Source organism: Lagopus muta, chromosome 6, assembly GCF_023343835.1.
Source record: "Lagopus muta isolate bLagMut1 chromosome 6, bLagMut1 primary, whole genome shotgun sequence".
In the NCBI taxonomy this organism is placed as follows: domain Eukaryota; kingdom Metazoa; phylum Chordata; class Aves; order Galliformes; family Phasianidae; genus Lagopus; species Lagopus muta.
In genome coordinates, this window is record NC_064438.1 from 4685123 (window position 1) to 4703672 (window position 18550).

Below are 18550 nucleotides of genomic sequence, written 5' to 3' on the forward strand. Positions count from 1 at the left end.
ATAAGCATACACAAAGTTTACAGGCAGAAGACTTCAGACCATCCAGAAAAATTAAAGATATGCCCATGGTTTTGGGCATAGAAATTCTTTCAGGCCTCTGAATATGAATTGTTGCCTATTTTTCCATTTACACTAACTATTCTAATAAGATATATTAGCTTGACTACTGACCTGGGACCAGATGAGATGCGATTCATTTTCTTCCTATCAGCTCCCGGTGCTGTGCTATGGACTGGTAACCAAACCAGCCCTTCTGCTGTTGCTGAGCAGCACCTTCACAGTGTCAAGGCTCTCTTTTCCCAGCCTCAAAGAAGCTGCAGGTTGAGAAGAAGCTGGGAGGGGACACAGCTGACCAAAGGGAGATTCCTTCGGTAACAACATGCTCAGCAACAAAACACAGGGCGGAGAGGTGCTGGGTATGCACCAAGGAGGAGGTGTCATACATACACCTAAGGCTGGCTGAACTACCAAACCCACCTACTTCTGCAGCATGCTTAAACACAGAGGTGAACGCTGGTGACGAGAATTAGGGAGATGTGTCTGATCTTTTAATGAGACAGCAGTTAGCTTCTGAGCCACCAGGCACTGTACATCCTGACGTACATCATGTGCTGATAGGGAAGAACACCACATACACACACAGCCATTATCTGGTTTTGAAAAATTCTGGTGCTCCTCATAAACAAAAGCAATGAACTCAAGGTCGGTACCTTTTTCTTTGGGTTCAAAACATTTGTTGTGGGTTGTTTGGTGTTTTTTTTTTGTTGGTTTGGAAACAAACTTCTAAATATCTCAATCAAAGGTAACTAAATAGTTGAAGAATGATCAAATAACTTCTCTCTCAACAGACAAACAATCCCCATCAGTTTTAAATTCACATGAATTCTATGCTCTAATCAGTGCACCAATTACAGAACTTAGATGAAAAACTCTCCGCTTTTTAACAGACATACACAAAGACATTACTGAATTAGAATAATTATTTGTACAAGTCAGCGGAGATGAGATGTGTATTTCACTTACCTTGCATAGTGAGATGGGGGGAAAAAAAAGGAGTTAAAAACTTTAAGTTACCCATATTTAATCCTCCATTCCATGGCACGTGACTACAGTCACAAGCAACAATTTCAGTTCGTTATTTAAAATGACATTTTAAAGTAGGGATTGACTCACCTTCCGCTGACAGCCCCTGTATGTTAATCCCCTTAGCAGCCAGGAAACTCAGGCATGCATCTATGTTTTCAATCTGCTCACGAGCAACAACAAAAACAACAAAAGGAGACACAAAAGAATATGCATTGTAATAATTGTTTATGTTAATTTCCCGCCACCCTTTATTGCATTCAGTCTTCATGTCACACAAAAAGTCCCTTTGCTCATATTGTGGAAGCAGTAACAATATGATGTCTCCTAAGTTACTAAGGTCCTACACTGATGGAGCATTACCAAGCTCTGGACTATTTGTACGTGAATGAAGCACATTATTTAATGCTCTAACCACGAAAGATGATCACTATATGTCTCATTAAAGGAGCAAGGACCTTATGCCAAGATTTTTAACCTACAATAGTGTAATGAATGTGAAACTGAAAATAAACACGGAAGCCACATTTGCTTGAGAAGGCAGATTGCCACTTGCTCTTAAGTTGACAGCTGGCAAAAGTTTCCAGCCACAAAAGCAGTCAAATATAAAAACTGTAACTGAAAACCCCAAGTGGAATCCAAAAAATATTTACCCACTGCATTCTCCGCAGGTCAGAAATGACAGGCAACCCTGGTCTCCCACTGAGGGGTATATCCTGCCCTTCAGAGAGATGGTACAACTAACAGTGCTGAATTGCATGGGATAAAACGCATGTTGATCAGACAGTATCTGCACAACGGCTCTGCACTTTAATGACTACAATTGCTACACACAGACTGGATTACATCCAACTGACAAAGTGAATACTAGGAAGGTTGGAAGAGTTGGGTGTTTTTCGCCTGTATCTCAATATCACTGCAGAGATCTAGCTTTATTTTCATAACCAATTTCCCTCCAAGCCCTGTTGTAGTATCAAACAACAGAGGTGCCAGCCCCCGCAGACCAAAGCACTTCAATCAGAAACCTAATCCTGGGCACCCATAGAACTCACTCCAAAAAAAAAAACCCAAAACCAACAAAAAAGCCCTTACAACATTTTAGAAAATATCATGTAGTGCATGTGAGGTTTCACATTAGTCTGTCAGATAACAGCAATGCATAATTTTTGCCATGCAAGTATCCTTTTGACCTGAAGTTTTGAGACATATAAAGGGATGGGAAAACCCTCGTTTACACATCAGCTCTTGCCTGCACTTCAAAAAAAAAGGACAAAAACGAGGCTATCAGTATTTGGGAGGCAACTGATCTGTGCTTTCTGCCCTTCTCTATGTAATACTAAAATAAATAAAGTACAAGGGAAGCCATCAGAAAATCTCCAGGGTAGTTTCACTTATTGCTTGTAACAATAAAAACATTCTTTTCTACCAGGGTAAGAAGAAGTTACTGGCACTACATAACTGGGTCTTCAACAGTTCTAGAAAGGGTGATGTGAGGAGGTTGGTAGAAGTTTGGAATATCCTTTGACAACAGACTGCCAAAACCAGACGTGTACCAGGTAAGAGACTGCCTGTAATGTTCAGATCTGAAAGTCCATAGCAGGGTGTAGGTCCAAAGGTTCATTTACCCGCAGTTCAGCACGTGCCAGCAGTCCAACTGTTTTAGTTTCCTTCCTTATGTTTTCAACGCAGCTCTTTTATTGATGTGACTTGGGACTGGAAAGCCAAAGTCCACCATTTCAAAAATAAACGCCACACAAAAACATCCATCTTCCCACCTCCTGTACCTAATGAAACTTCAGCTTTCATTGCTCCAAGAGCACTGCTAGTCTTCCACAACTCTGGGTAGATTTCTCCTCTTCTAGTAAGGAGATTTGCTCAGGTAAGTAAGTAATGATAAGCAAAATCTTTGCAAGAAAATAAACTACGATGATAAGATCTTGTACAGATTTGCATCTATAAGGAATTCACAAAAAAGAAAAATAGAACTGAAAGATAAAGACACAGCAATTATTCCATCAACATTTATGCAATATTATCTGTGGTACTGGCACGCAGCATAATGATAGCAATGTAATTAACTATTTGAAGGAGAAAATAGAGCTCAGTAAGGAAAATAAATGCAGGGAAATTCAAGAAAATGAAAGAAGGCAGGTCTATAGCTGGAATGATTAAGATTTAGCCTTGGTAGAAATTCAGGGTGCTTCCCATGCAATGGCTGGTGCCTCACACAGAAACAACCTTTGTCTGCCATCCAGCTGCAATGGAAAAGGGCTCCCAATCCACCTGGCACTCCGGAGTCTCAGAAGAGGAAAAAGGATCCAGAGCCATCAATGGCTCCATCAGGTTGCCATCTCCTGCATCCCGGAGCTGCCCAGGATGAAAACAGCAATGTTCTGATGCAAAATTTGAAAGTAAGGAAGCTGAAATATTAATATGTCAAGAAGCTTATGGTGTAAATAGTTTTTTATGACCAGTAGCCTGAGTGAAAAACCCTTAACTTGGCCTATCACCTCACCTTAAGCATTAGTACAGAAGGAGGAGGAAAACCAGGAACAGATGTCAGCCCCTGGCTGGAAAAACAGGATTTAAAAATTAGAAAACGCACATATGTACTGATTTCTAAATGCTTCATAAAGGATATCCCCTTGCACATCGTTGCTCTCGTTCCCAGCAGACCTTTATGCTCCTCATTCATTCCTAGCTTCTACACTTCAGTGCAACACTTCAGTATGCACAAATTTAACAACTTCATTCATTTAATTCTCAGTGTGCTATTACTTTCCTGGGCATATGACTCAGTTTTCCCTCTATTTTCAAATGTACCTTACAGTAATTGTGTACTTCTGGCAATGCTGGCCACAACACCCACAAATGTTTTTGTGCTTGTAATATAATACTATTTTCTGCTTCTATTCTTGTCCAGTGCTAGAAAGAAAGGGAGCTAGGAAACATGCCCTGGCCTGTATAAACAAAACAGAGCACACCAGAAACAAACAAACAAACAAACACCCTCATTCTGTAATATGTAAATGGACACCCAGCATGGCACTGCTGTATGTTGAACGCTGGTGGTACAAAAAAGAGACCTGGATATGCAAAGTGTCTGCACCTAAAGCAGCACGTTCAAGTCTGCCAAGTCAAACAGACCAGAGTAAATCCCAAACAGTACTGCCCTTCTGACAGATACAGATGTTCCTCTCCAACAAAAATCAGAGCTAAGCTTCTTGTAGGTTCCTTCACCTAGGAGCCATGGGAAGTTTCTCATGAAGCAAGACCTCCACTCCCTGTTTTTACAGTGATAGATGTGGAATCTTCATGAGTTTATCATGAAATACCACTACTTGTATCAAATCCAGTACTATACATTTAACTTTCACCTCCGTGTTACGCACATTAGTTCTCAGAGGAAGAAAATGATGATTGATTCATGTAAAATGTTTGAAAGTTTCTGAAGCTCTTATGCAATACTACAACAGACTTCACATGCAACACAGAAACAAGGGAAGAGCCTAACGTGAGCTGATGACAGCATGATGTTTCTGAATGCAGAATGTGTACCTTGTCCTTATTTTCAGACCGAGCATGAATGCTTAATACTTTTTACAACACAAAGTGTACAAAGAGCCTTAACATCTTGCATTGTTTCCTACACATAGTTCTTTCCAAAATGGCCTGGAATACTACATAAAACAATATATATAAACCATATACAACAGATTCTCAATCATTACAAGTGGGATCAGAGGACATCAGAAGGAAGGTTGAGGGAACAGGGCTTGTTTAGCTTGGAAAAGAGAAGGCTCTGGGGAGACCTCATTGTGGCCTTCCAGTACTTGAAGGGAGCATAAGAACAGGAGAAGGAACAGCTGTTTATGAGGGTAGATAGTGATAGGACAAGGGGGAATGGTCTTAGCCTGAGACAGGGGAGGCTTAGGTTAGATATTAGGAGGAAGTTTTTCACATAGAGGGTGGTGACACACTGGAGCAGGTTGCCCAAGGAGGGTGTGGATGCCCCATCCCTGGAGGCATTCAAGGCCAGGCTGGATGTGGCTCTGGACAGCCCACCACCCTGTGGCAGTAGGGGTGAAATTAGATGATCTTTAAGGTCCTTTTCAACCCAGTCCATTCTATTGACATTTGTGCTCCAGCCTGGATCTGGGCCTGGATCTCCTAGATAAACCCTCCAGCTTGTCCTAACTGGGACAGGCTGCCCAGTGGGGTGGTGGGGTCAATCTCCCTGGAGGTATTCAGCTAATGTGTAGATGTGGCACTGAGGGATGTGGTTAGTGGGCATGGTAGGGATGGGTTGGGGTTGGACTTGGTGATCTTTTCCAACCTTTATGATTCCATGAGCCAATTCAAATGTAATGCCTCGTTATTATCTTTTTTTTAAAACACTGGCCCACAAAGTCAGAGGCAGTTATGGGCAGTATGTCAGTAGAGGCTGGCAGTGGGCAGCAGAGGTGGGCAGTACAGCAGCAGAGCTTGAACCTTCCCACCGATATCCCATTACTTTTTGTTGCAGTCTGACATAATGGCATCTGACATGGAAGTGCATATGAAGCAAAGGTGTGGCATTCAATTCCTCCGCACGAAAAAACTGGCAGCCACTGACATTCATCAATGCTGAGCATTTATGGTGACCAGACAGTGGATGTGAGCACAGGGAGCTGGTGGGCAGTGCATTTCAGCAGTGGTGACAGTAGGTTACCTTCGCTGGTTGGAGATTTTTACAAGCGTGGCATGAAGGCTCTTGTTCACTGCTGGTGAAAACGCACAGCTAAAGGTGGTGACTGTGTTGACAGAACAGAGTTTTATAGCTGAGAACTTGCTCTGTCAAATCATGTTGTGCTCTCTATAACTGTTATAATTTCCATGGAAATAAATAAGCAGTATTACTTTTGGAGCAATCTACATACGTAAAAATCATCCTAATTAAAGCAAAAATATAAGATATTCTAGATACATACTGCCTTCTACTAATCAAAATAACCATCCTCATACAGCTACAGTATATGAGTAATGGCTGGAAACCTAAAATTTGTGACAAGGCAAACAGAACAAGTTTACTTCTCTGAGCTGTATAAACCCCTGTAAAAGCTATGATCTGTTTCCAATACTCAAGAGAGAAGTGCTTACTACTACATACTCCTTCAAAAGAAGCAAAGATCTAAGAACCAGAAGAAACTGCCATACAAACAGCTTTCACTTTTATATTTTATTATATTATAAACTATGCATTATAAACTTGACAAATTTGATACTTTCTTGCCAGCTATAAAGTTTCACTGTACTGTTCTAAAGCAGTAAACACCAGGGTTTCTGTTGAGAAACCAAAGCAACAACACAGAGCTCAAAGCAGAACAGAGCTATGTGAAGAGCAGCAGATAGCTTATATAACCAACCTAAGCTTTTAACTTGGCGTACTCTGATTTTACTTACATTTTGTAAAACTGCAACATTTTCTTCACAGCCAGAGTTCAGAAAAAAGAATCAAGAGTTTCTCAAAAAGGAGGAGAATACCAGAAATTGTATTTCTGCGTATCCTCAGACTTGTAAAGATATTTTTCTTCTTCCTCTCCTGGGATGGGCTAAAACCCTTGTGACCCTACATGCTTGTCTCACTGATAGCAATACACAGATGGTAAGCACAATAACACAACAGTTAAAAAAAGAAAAATAAAAAAGAAGGAAAGAGCACAACGTGAAGTTCCAAAGAGGGAACAAATGCCTCCCCTACAGAGGAAAAAATTGTATTTTAAATTCATATACAATTAGAAGAAACCCAGGAAGGTGAGAGCAAATGCTCTGAGAGCTAAACATTCCAGGCACACTTGGCCACATATCTCCTACAGCAGCCCATGGAGTGAGGCTGGTGTCTGCTCCAGCTGACCGCAGCCCTTCCAAGCACCATGAGGGTCAGGGCCTGGAGATACCCATTTGTCACTACAGCAACATTCAGCTTGTAAACACATGCTGACCATAAGGCAAAGCTCACCCATTAAAGCTAGGGAAGACCGAGCAGCAGGCACTGAAATTCCCCCTATTGCATTTCTCAGGTCAACGCTGGACAAGTCTTACTTGAAAATATACAGCTATATTTAACCACTGTGATGCCTGTCCAAAAATCTCAGAGCAGGAATTTGCAGGGGGGAGAAATGCTTGTGATGCTTCTGATCCTTCCCACAGATCCTCAGCCCAGACTGGGGGGCATGCTGAGGAGAGATGTGAACACATTAGTTTTAGCAAATGAACTAGAACTTCCTGCACTGCTCACTTTAAAAGCAGGGGCTCCTCCAGGCTGACCAGCTCCTATTCTTTGGCTTTGTGTGTCCAGAACATTTCATTTTCAGAATATAAGTAATAAGTCAAATACTAAAACAGCAGTTCCCTTACAAAGTGAACAAACTGAAAACAAGCACTTTTTGTCTTGACAAAGTCCTTGTCCTTGCAGAAAAGACTTCATGTTTGCAAGCAGAAAAACAGAGCAGCAGTTGTTTTATCAGTACAGCTTGACGCCTGCATAAGAAAGGAACGGCTCCTGAAAAAACCTCTGGTCAAGACACACACATCAGAAGATTTCCTCTTTGTTACTTGATAACATACATTCTTGTATAAACACAAAGTGATCACTCTTAGAAAGAATAAAACCTAACCACAAACCAACACGGAAACCACAGTTACTTCCGACCCTGTTTATGAGGGGAAAGTGTGGGGTTGGTTTAGCCTATATGCATACTGCTTTCTTCAAACTCTTGCCTCGGGCATCCCACAACTTCCCCAGGCTTGGCACGAACAGATGAGGGCCTCCTTCCCCCACCTACAGATCCTCCTGCTCCTCTCCCTCTGGCACTGACAGCTTTGCCACTGCTCCACTCCTTCGGCAGCAAGGGTAACATGCTATCACTCCACCAACTTTCACACCTAACATTTTATCTAAAGCGATGAAAAAATCTTTTACAAAACAAAATGACATTGATCCTTGAAAAATCAACTTTTTTCCCTCATCAGTCTTTTCTCCAACATTTTTTCTTAAATATGTACTGCTATATCTCTTTCTACTGTCACATTCAGTGCTTCTCAGTTTTGCATGCGAGATGGAAAACACACCCTGCACCCCTCCTATATGACAAATGGCTGCTACTTGCTTTATCTCTCCTTCCAGCCCCATCCTTGGCTAAGTGTCAGCTGTCGCTTGTGTCTGCCAACGCACCGCTTCACTTCCAAGCATCTCCTCTCTGCTTTGTCTCCAAGTCCATGTTTTAATATTTAACTTTCTTTACTCAGCTCCCTCCCCAGTCACTTCTTTTGTGGCTGATGCAAATCTTTTTCCTTCACCTTGTTCGTCCCAGATCTCCCATCATTCAAAATGTCTCCTCCTTTCCTTTTTTCTGATAGCATCTCATCTGCACTCTTACTCTGTATGTTACAATTCATCTATTGCATTTACCAGATAACACAACTACCTCTCTCTCTCCCTCTCCTTTATTTCAGTGTTATGCAAAAAGGATGCATCAAAATGCAGAACCTTGTATATTGTCCCAATTCTGCAGGACGTCAAATGCTGTGCTCAAATATCATTCCAAAACAAGAGGCAAAATAAATTGTTAGAAAGAAAAACATCCCTGTTCTTCTGTAACCACACATCAGCAGAGAGAAAGCCCCACTTGTACTTATCAATCTCAGCCTTTTATCAGAAGTGGGTAGGAGAGGAAACCAGCTTTGTTTTACTCTCCTTCGCCCAGTTGTCAAGAACCATGCCAATGTTTTCTTATACTTCATTCCAAAAACCAGAAAACAATTGTGCTGATCATCTCCATATTTTCCTGGCCTGAGAACCTACACTTTGTACTACTACATCCTCTATTAACCACGGAGTTTCTGCATGCCAGATGGAACCAATCATCACAGTTACAAGCTTTTGTTTAGAAAAGCATCTACAGTACAAAAATATGAAGCTTTGAGAGAAAACAGTTCTTATGTAGAGGAAATACGTAAAATTGCCTGTAAGAGGTTATATATATATATATATATACATTTTTTTTTTAAAAGCTGATTCTTATATGGAGACAAAGGAGATAGAGATACTTCCAACCACAGAAAAACCCAAAGGAGATGAGAATAGGGTCTGGGTTCTCACACAGCTATCCTTATCATGTCATACCTGGCACCGAGACTAGGCTGACAGGTATTGATGGTCCCAAATGGTTCTACACCAAACTTAGTTTGACAAGTGTTCAGTTTGGGCAAATCCACATGACGATTTGCCCAACATTCTGTAGAGATGGAAACAGCAATGGTAAGAGACCTACTCTGGCTCAGTGTTCAGCTCTCTAAGGTTTGGCAAGCTTTACTGGCTTAGGACCACTCCACATGGAAGCAAATCCACCCAGTTTCACATGGTCCTAGTGGGCTGGCGAGACACAGAGTCCCTTCAGCTTTCCAAGCAGATGCATCTTCAGTGCTCAGCTTGCAAGCCCTGGTGAGCCCACCAGCAAAGCTTCATTTACAGTGCCTTTATTTATTTACCTCTTTATTTCATCTACTCATATGTGATGTCCAGCTTACAGACATTACAACATGGGAAAGATTTTGAGAAGGTTTTATTTGAAAGAGTAAGACTAAACATCACTCGGCCCAACTGAGTATTAGACATGAGACAGCTCTGTCCTGTATATAAGAAGTTCCAGACACAAACACAGCTCGCACACCGAGGGCTGGCTGCTCAGGCAGGTGAGCTATAGTAAGAGGTAACTATATATAAATGAAAAGGATGAAGATTGCCATATCTAATAAATAAGCAACACATTCATTTTCCCTAGAATGCAACACCTGGGAAAGAGTTGTCTCCTTATACATTGCAAGCAACTGCATTAAGGACAACCTCCATGAAAATACTTGTGTTCTCAGAATAGTAGAATGGAACCCTAGAAGGGTTTTGATTGGAAGAGGCCTTAAACATTATCCACTTCCAACCCTTCTGCTTTATTCTTTATTGTAAGTGTGCATGGCCAACATGCACACTCCTATCAAAGCAAGCCACGAGCATGTTCTCTTGTGACACAAGCCACCCAGGATGCCTTGCTACAAACAACACGCTTGGCAACACGAGCAGGGTGCCACAGCAGGGGCAGCCCTACTCTCCTCCTGAATAAGGGACCAGAATAAAACCAGAGCCTTGGAGGAGGAAGAGCAGAGAAAACTTCCTTACTCCTGACACAGCATGCGCCCTCTGCATGCCTCTATGGCCAGAGCTGACCTTTGGAAGCAACAGGAGATAAAGCCAAACATTGTGCCTTCATAGAGAGTAAGGACCTGAAGCAACTTTGGCTACAGTATTAAGGAATTTGAGATAAGCTCCCATCCTCAATGAAATTCAGTTCTTATGATGCATTTGTGGAACATTAAATGATAGTAATTGTGAAAATTTCCTCAATTATTTGTACTGCAGACAGCTGCTGTGGCTACAGCAAGAATAGCAACCAATCTCTTCATAGCAGTAAAAGCAGCAGTGATAAATCCTTCAGATGACTTTCTTCTTAAGGAGTGCTGGCTATGTGGATTTGAGCGAGACTGATAACTTACAAGAAAAAAAAACAGCGCATAGAACACAGTGTTGTTCCTGTCTTCAGATGACAAGCTCCCACCAAACCTTTAACGTATTTTGCTTGGGCTGGGAGGTGGGGACAGTCGGGAAAGAGGCCATAAAAAATAGCTTCACATGCAAAAATAAGACTCAAGAAACCCAAAGTGAGAATTGCAATGCAAAAGGGGGATTTTTTAGAATATGAACTGTAAAACGAGTTTTTTCCTTGAGATATAGAAGGAAATAACCTTCTTTAAAACAACAAATTTTAAGCCCTCGTCTCCCAAGACACATTTTAAGAATCAGTTTCTTACTACTTTCTTTCTCACCAAAGTTCTGCCTGTAAGTGTAGCTTCACCAGTATTCACAGCAGATATGCTCTTGAGGTACCATCTGCTTTTACCTTTTTTGTACTAACCTCTGGTTCTTTGCTTTTAAGTATTAAGTACAAGCAAGAGACAAAACTACTCCTTTTACAAACTAAAACATTTCGATCAGAAACAAGTTACATAAACAATTCCCATATTTTGCAACTGGAATCTTTGTTTCTTTTAGTACATTCTGCTAATTTACTCTATTCATTTCCAAAGGACACAGGAACATAGCAGAGTTTAAAATAAATCTTTATTTCTGCTTTTAAAATACTCCTGTCTATATAGAAGAATAACATTTTTGTTTTCTACCTTCGTCTAACTATTTGGCATTTCAAAAATATAAAATAAAATAGCAATAAATGTGATAAATGATAAGGCCCAATTTAATTTCTATGGAGTGCAATGGAGAAAGACCTGCAGTGTTTCTGTTCTTCAGATTATACCTGAGCTCTCAGTACTGTGAAAAACAGCTAACACGGGTATTAAAATCTCAGATACTGAAATCACACAAACACACACAATACTCAGCCACATCCATGCCAACAACACGCCACGTTACACTTACCATTTGAGATCTGTTTTTTGGGCAGCCATTGATGTCTTCAATCTTTTCATTTGCTGGAAAGCACAGACAAAAAATAAGGCCAAAAATGTACCCAAGGACATGATACCAATTATTTACAGAGCATGTGCTGCTAGCTAAATAAAGGGCTTTCAGGTTGTCGCAGTCCAATCAAAGTGATCGTGTGAACACCGAGACCATCAGAAAGAAAAGAAAAGCAGCTGAAGTTTTCTTGTGGGTCGTGCCTCCAGAGACAGCTGGAGCCAGAAAACAACTGGTCTGACAACCTCCTGTGCTCCAACGGGCAGCTCCTTTCAACTACAGAAAGACTTAATCTCAGAAACTGAATCACCGCTGGGTGGAAAAGTGTGTACATTCTGTTTGTGTGCCAATTGATATGCTTTGTAAAGTGAATATAGATTTTAAAACCAGATGGGAAACTCTGGGAAATCTATTTTGCTTTTTTAAGCTCAACCTACAAGACTTCAGTCTTTTTTTATCCACGGCTCACCTGTAACATAACTTGCAGAAAGATACGGTTAAGTCTCAAGAGGAAGAAAGAAGTTCTAAAGGTGCTTAAACCTTCTGGATTCCATCACCGAAACACAGAACCACTAAGGTTGGAAAAGACTTCCAACAATTCAATCCTACCATCCACCTACCACCGATACTTCCGCACTAAACCACATCCCTAAACATCTCTTGAACGCCTCCTGGGACGGTGACTCCACCTTCTCCTTGTTTCGGAGGAGAAATGTTTCCTAACACCCAACCTGAACCTCCTCTGGTGCAACTGTAGGCCATTTTCTCTAGCCCAATTGCAAATGTGGCTTTTCCTGACCCATCTGATGAATTGAACAGAGTTGCCTCCCATCAATTTGTTTATTATCATTATACATATTTTCTACCTAACGCATTCTCAGGACATCAGGGAGAACTCCATCGAATTTTACGTCTTTCTTCAGCTAAAGATACCAATTTTGGCACAGTATTCCAACAGCTGTCATTAAAAAACAAAGAATTAAGAAAACTACTTTATTCTTACAATAATACATTAAGAATTGATGCTAATCTGAAAAGATTGCAGATGAGCCTATTGTGCTGACCCCCAGAGTGGTCTGTCAGCCTCCACATGCAATAGGGACGTGTTTGTTTCTAGAACTGAGATCTCAGATTTGGCCATATGGGAACAGAAGCGTTCACTTTGGATCCCATTTACAAATTTCATGCCTCCGTTTTTAATATTTACTGCCTCTTGGTTTTGTGTCATGGTCTTTATTAACTGCAGTTATAATTATTATGAAAAATAGGTAAGTTTGATAAGATCATATTCATATGAATTTGCATTTAAATTTGCACTGTTCATAATTATTACTTGAGAATAATGAAGTTTTGCATGAGTTTCTCTCTTCTTTGGTTAGAGAGATATCCCTAATAACCCTGATCAGTCTCTTTATCTTTCTTGATGAATAGCAGCTTCTTTCCTATTCCCCTAGAGCTTCCAAAATTGTACATGATGGATTTAAAACCAATGTTAGCAAATCATAAAGCTTATTATCTGTTTCCTTTTCAACTTTTGTATGCAAAATATGCAGATTTATCCATGCGAGTCTTCTTTCCAAGATTCTGCTGCAATACAGCATTTGAATTTTTCCTTTTTACTTTTTTTCCACTTAAAACAAATACTTACTCAATACTTTGTGAATGCTGCTACACATCCACAGGCTAGGAGTATGTGCTTGGTTCTAGAGCTGAACCAAAGGTAAACACCACCTATAAGCAAACAAATACACTGTTCCACAGCACAAGAGCATTACTGGCAAATGAAGGTGTGAAACGCCTCAACGTTTTCTGACAGAAAAAAAAATCTGCATTCCACATATATGATAGCTTTAGGATGTTACCTCTTTATGCCCTTCGTTTTTCACTTAACATTACTGTTTTCACTTAGGAATGATTCACTTTGTCCGTGTACCTTCCACTCACTGTACAAGATGCACTGAGCCATCCCTGTACTCCTGTGATCAACTAATTTGTAGTTTCTCCTTTGCTTCATTCATTTTGTTCCTATCAGCTTCATTCATCTTCTTGCACTTGACATTTTCTTAAGTAACTGCTTTTGCTTCCTCTCAAAACCTCCTTCAAACCAAAGCAATTTCCTCATATGTGAACTTGCAGGTTTCTGTGCACCAGCTGACAACTCTCCATCCATTCTGCATTATCTTATATGAAGTGCATTCCTTTTACCTATGCCGTCAGCCTTCTCTCCACAGGTGACAAAGCAGGTGACCAGAAACAGTTTGTAGGAACCAGAAGATGAACCACAACTGGAATTTCTGCCCCAGTCAACCTGCTCCACCAGGTGCTATGTCTGCCTCCCCCCAGGAAGTCATCTGCCGTGCAGGTTTATCTACAACCTTTTCTTCTTCTCCACTCCCACCTCACCTTGGTTTGTCCCTTCCTTAGATTAAAGCAATTACTGCTTCTTCCCTACAGGTGCAAGCACTATGAAAAGCAGTGTAATAGAGAGCAAGCAGCAAGGCTGGCAGTGGGGCAAGCTGGCAGCTGGCCTGAACTCCAACTCCAACCTCTTTGTTTATATTAAGCAGGGCAAAAAGTCACAGATTCGTACAAGGCTGGATTCATACAAGGCATCAAAGCAGCCTGTGGGCATATTTGGCATTTTGCAGGAATCTGTCTAATTCATCAGGAAATCACTTTGATGCTCCCATTCCTTGGCAGGAAGCTAGAGTCCATCTCTGAGCCTCCCACATAGCTCCAAGGAACACTGCTGGCAGCAAGTAGGAGGTTATTTGCCTTTCTTGCAGAGAAGGTCGGAGAGATACCAGTGAATGAGGCTCCCTAAATAGCACAGTGTGCTGTGCTCGTGGGCAGTCTGAAGCATAAGTCACTGAGTGCTGGGGGATCTTGGAAGAGCATCAAACTTCACAGCTGCAAAAGCACAGCTTGCTGGCTGAGATCGATGGGCAGCTCTCACAGCTCCTGTTGCTCACTGCCACGCAGAAATAGCACATCAGCTAGCATCAGCTGGAAGTCACAGGCAATCGCAAAGGCTTGAAATTGTATCTCAGCCTTCAGCAAGATGTAAATTCATAACCACAGGCATGTAAAATGTTGGGGGATTTGTCCCAAACTGACTGCAAGCCTGCAGAACAACCCCAGTGTCTCTTCTTTCCCTCCCGATCCCTTCCGTGGGCATTTCCTTCCAGCAGACTTTATTGCATGTTTGGTTAAAAGGGGTTCCAGATCACTGTTCTCTGCTATGTTTGTGCAGGTGCTATGAAAGCTGGTCTACAACGAGCTCCAGGTTTGCCTCAACAACCACAAGCCATGCATCCTCAACAACACTCCGTATGGGCATTGCTTTGGCAAGGTTTGACATGACTGTGAGCCATACAAAATGGCTGTCAGGACCTCCACGTCGTTTACACCACGACTGTGAAAACGCGTACAACAAGAACACAAGGAGTACACCTTGTTCCCAGTACCAGACTGGGGGCTTCATAACTCTTCCCACCTCTTCCTTGGCACACAGCTTTCACAAACCCAGAGCAATCCAATTATGTCAATACAGTGAAACAGGTTCAGCTGCTTTTATTTTCATACTTTTCTCATTTATACACAGATTGAGGGTTTGTGCTAAGCCAGAGGAAACCAGCTGTAATCTATAATAAACACAGTAATGAGTGACACTGGGCTTTCACTAACAGGTCTGAATCAAAGCATGAAAAATAATTGGTTTCATGCATTTTTGAAAATAGGCATATTATGAAACTATAAGCCAGCAGTCTATGAAAAAAAAAAAAAAAAAAAAAGTGAAAAGGAATCTGTGCCATTAAACATAGCAAAGAATTATTTAAATTTAGCGGCCAGTCAGCTGCCAGGTTCCCATTTATATATATATACAGAGATGCTTTGCTGGTGGGAGAAAAAGTCTTCAGAAAGTGACACTCCAAGTGCACGAAAAAATAAGGTGAGAAGAAATCAAAAGAGTTTCATTAAGCATTACAGAGAACAAAACTGGGTTAAACCATCCATACAAAAGTAGTCTGTGCTCTTCACAACAATGCAGTAAGTGTTTTGTTAGCAACTAATCAGCATTATTCAGCATTTCAGGCATAGGCTTGGACATGGCATTACTTTTTCTTGAATGCATGAATGAATGTTCTGCAGTCTAATTCCTACATTTGCATACAAATTTTGACCTGATTGGTTACTCAGATATTAGTAAAGGAACCTCTGTGTAATGTCTGCCATGAACTATGATAAAATTGTCACTAGTGTGTACCAAACAACCAGCACAACATAGAGGTACACATTTTACTTCTCACTGCAACTACTTTTACTGATTTAACAATAACTCCGTGCCTGCATTCCTCTTTGTAAAGGCACAGCTTTTCTATCTGATCTGACTTGGATTATGTCTGATCAGTTAAAATATCCCACGATTACAACATCATAGGCATCAGCAGGAAAAATCCTACCAGTCTGGGTTAGTTTTAGCACATCCTTACTACTCTGAGTTTTGGAACTGACATTTCAAGGTTCAATATCTGCAGTGTAAATCTCAGCTGAGAGCACAAGAAAAAAATATCTCATTAGTATCTGAACCCAAATCAACTCTGATGACTTTGGATAACCTCCACACACTCCACTCAGATGGCAAAAAGGAGTGAGTATCTTCATGGATGGTTTTACACAGAAAGGGGCACAGCACAGAAATGAAAACTATCTCCTACATTGTGTATTAAAGCTTTCTTAGTATGTAGTCTTGTTTGCTAGAAAAAAACACTGCATTTTGCAAGTTACAGTTAAAACTGCTTGCATGTGTGAAAACTGTCACCATCTGTGAGAATGAGATGCAGTGCCTATGGCCATACACATCAGATATAAACGACATTTTCTTCACTACTCATTTGAAGCATTCAGCTGAGTTCCTTTAAATATGAACTTTCTTTCACATGCAAAGCATTCCCCAAAAATGAAAACCTGAGTCTGGTACTGTGTCATGTTTAATCCTACACACGAGTCACAAGGCAGTGCTCTGAATGGTTAAAAAATGTAAAGGTGAATCAAGTTTACTGATAATTTTAGAGGGAGCAATCTGCACGTCACAAGAGTTCCACAAACAAAACAGCCGCATTCAGCAATATTTGTCGCAACCAGGCTCACATTTTGATGGTGGCATTCCCACATACACCTTTCAGGCAAACTCTGATATTTATCAGTGTTAACATAGCGTGGCTAGGTATGGATGAAGGGAATGAACACCTAACTACCTCTGGCTTCCCAACAATTTTCCCTGTTATGCAGACATAAGGAAATAGATACAGAGAAGAGCATTGTTCTGAGTGAATGCCTTTCACCACTCAGTCAATGGTTGGCCTGGTTTTGTACATCCGCAGACGCCTGGCAGGTCTGGGGAATGCTACACAGACCTACTGCTGCTCTGCATCATACAGCAATGAAATCTTGTTGTTGTTGTAGTGCAGTACAGCTCTAGTGGAGGAATTGGAACAATGCCGCACTATTTCATCCCAGAACAGTGTTTACAGATTTGTACCTTAAATCAGGGAACTAGCTCGTTTACAGCTTCTCAAACACACATAAATATGCATGCACTGATGTCTTGTTACTTCACTGCTGTCTTCTTCATTTGCATCTCAAATCTGTCAGTTTGTCTTTAACAATGGTCGTCCTAATTCCCATTAGCAGCCTTTCTGATTCCATCAATCTCCATTGGCCCATGCATGTGTTTTGTGGCATCTCAAATACCAGATGGATGACTCTCTGAAGGAACTAATGAAGGATGCAGGCCCAAGGGAAGAAGAATATGTAGCTTTACATGGGGCCAACGTAGAAAATTGTTTCAGACCTTCATTATCTACTAATATTAGCGCAAACCAAGGGAAGTATAGGCTTTGCAGAACTGAGCTCCTATCTGAGATACATCCTAATGAGAAATGACCTTCCTCATCAGAAAAATCATTGTATTTTGTTCTTCTTCCACATAAAAATCATACTCCTTCCCATTTCCTAGCTGCATATATGGATTATCCAAACTCAGCTGGAAGTAGAAGGTTCAACACAGCAGGCAACTATTGATATCAGCATGGCTAATTTTGTATTTTTAGGAGCATCTTGAACATTATATCCACCCAGCCTGCTACAAAGGAGATCAGCCCCACGGTTATGTGAATGGGAGAGATGGGGTGGGGATCTCATGACCACTGCAGCCCTCTCTCTGAGCACCCACACATAGTGCACCCACACGTCTATCAGGGACATGTCTTCGTTCTGCTGAGGTCCACGATTAGGTGGAAGGATCCCAGCGTGCATCTAGCACCATATTACAGGTGCCTGCTTCCTAATACCACCTTGGTCTTTAAGCCTCATTTGGGCTGGGGTTTGTCTGGCAACAGTACCTCTGAATTAGGTTCAGACTAACACTACAGAAGGATCAGAAACAGGGGTAGTGAAGGTTAACATCCTGGCAGAAAAAAACAAAACTCATCAGCTGCTTTTTTAACATTCAGCTGCACATACTGATATTGCTGTGTCAGAAGATTTTATCAGCGACATCAAATACTTCTCCACTATCCTTTAAGACAAGACAGTATCAAATTAATTAGCAAAGTCTCTGGAGAAAAATTATCCACATAATTCCATGCAGTTCAATGATCTTCCCCCTAGCCCAGGCTGTGTTTACACAGAAGATAAGGCAGCGTATTTCTGAGTTAGTTGGTACAAAAAGAGAAAGTCACTCACCTACAACCTGGATTATTTCAGCTAATAAGACTCCATCGGTCACATCTTGCTGCAGATCCTTTATCAATCTCTTATGGCCAGATTTTGCCAGATAGTGATTAGCCCAATCCGTGTAAATCTATTATGAGGGAAACAAACAAACAGAAGAACTGGTTG

At 41.1% G+C, this 18550-nt stretch overlaps 1 protein-coding gene across 3 annotated transcripts in view; it reads right to left on the reverse strand.

Moving 5' to 3' along the window:
• NAV2 (neuron navigator 2) overlaps positions 1-18550 on the reverse strand; it is a 311161-nt gene that overhangs the window by 131202 nt on the left and 161409 nt on the right. For all 3 annotated transcript variants that reach the window (XM_048948752.1, XM_048948751.1, XM_048948750.1), the window contains 3 exons: positions 18395-18512; positions 11609-11661; positions 1174-1246 (listed from right to left, as the gene is read on the reverse strand). In XM_048948752.1, coding sequence (XP_048804709.1) covers positions 1174-1246; positions 11609-11661; positions 18395-18512 — 244 coding nt within the window. The remainder of the gene's footprint in view (positions 1-1173; positions 1247-11608; positions 11662-18394; positions 18513-18550) is intronic.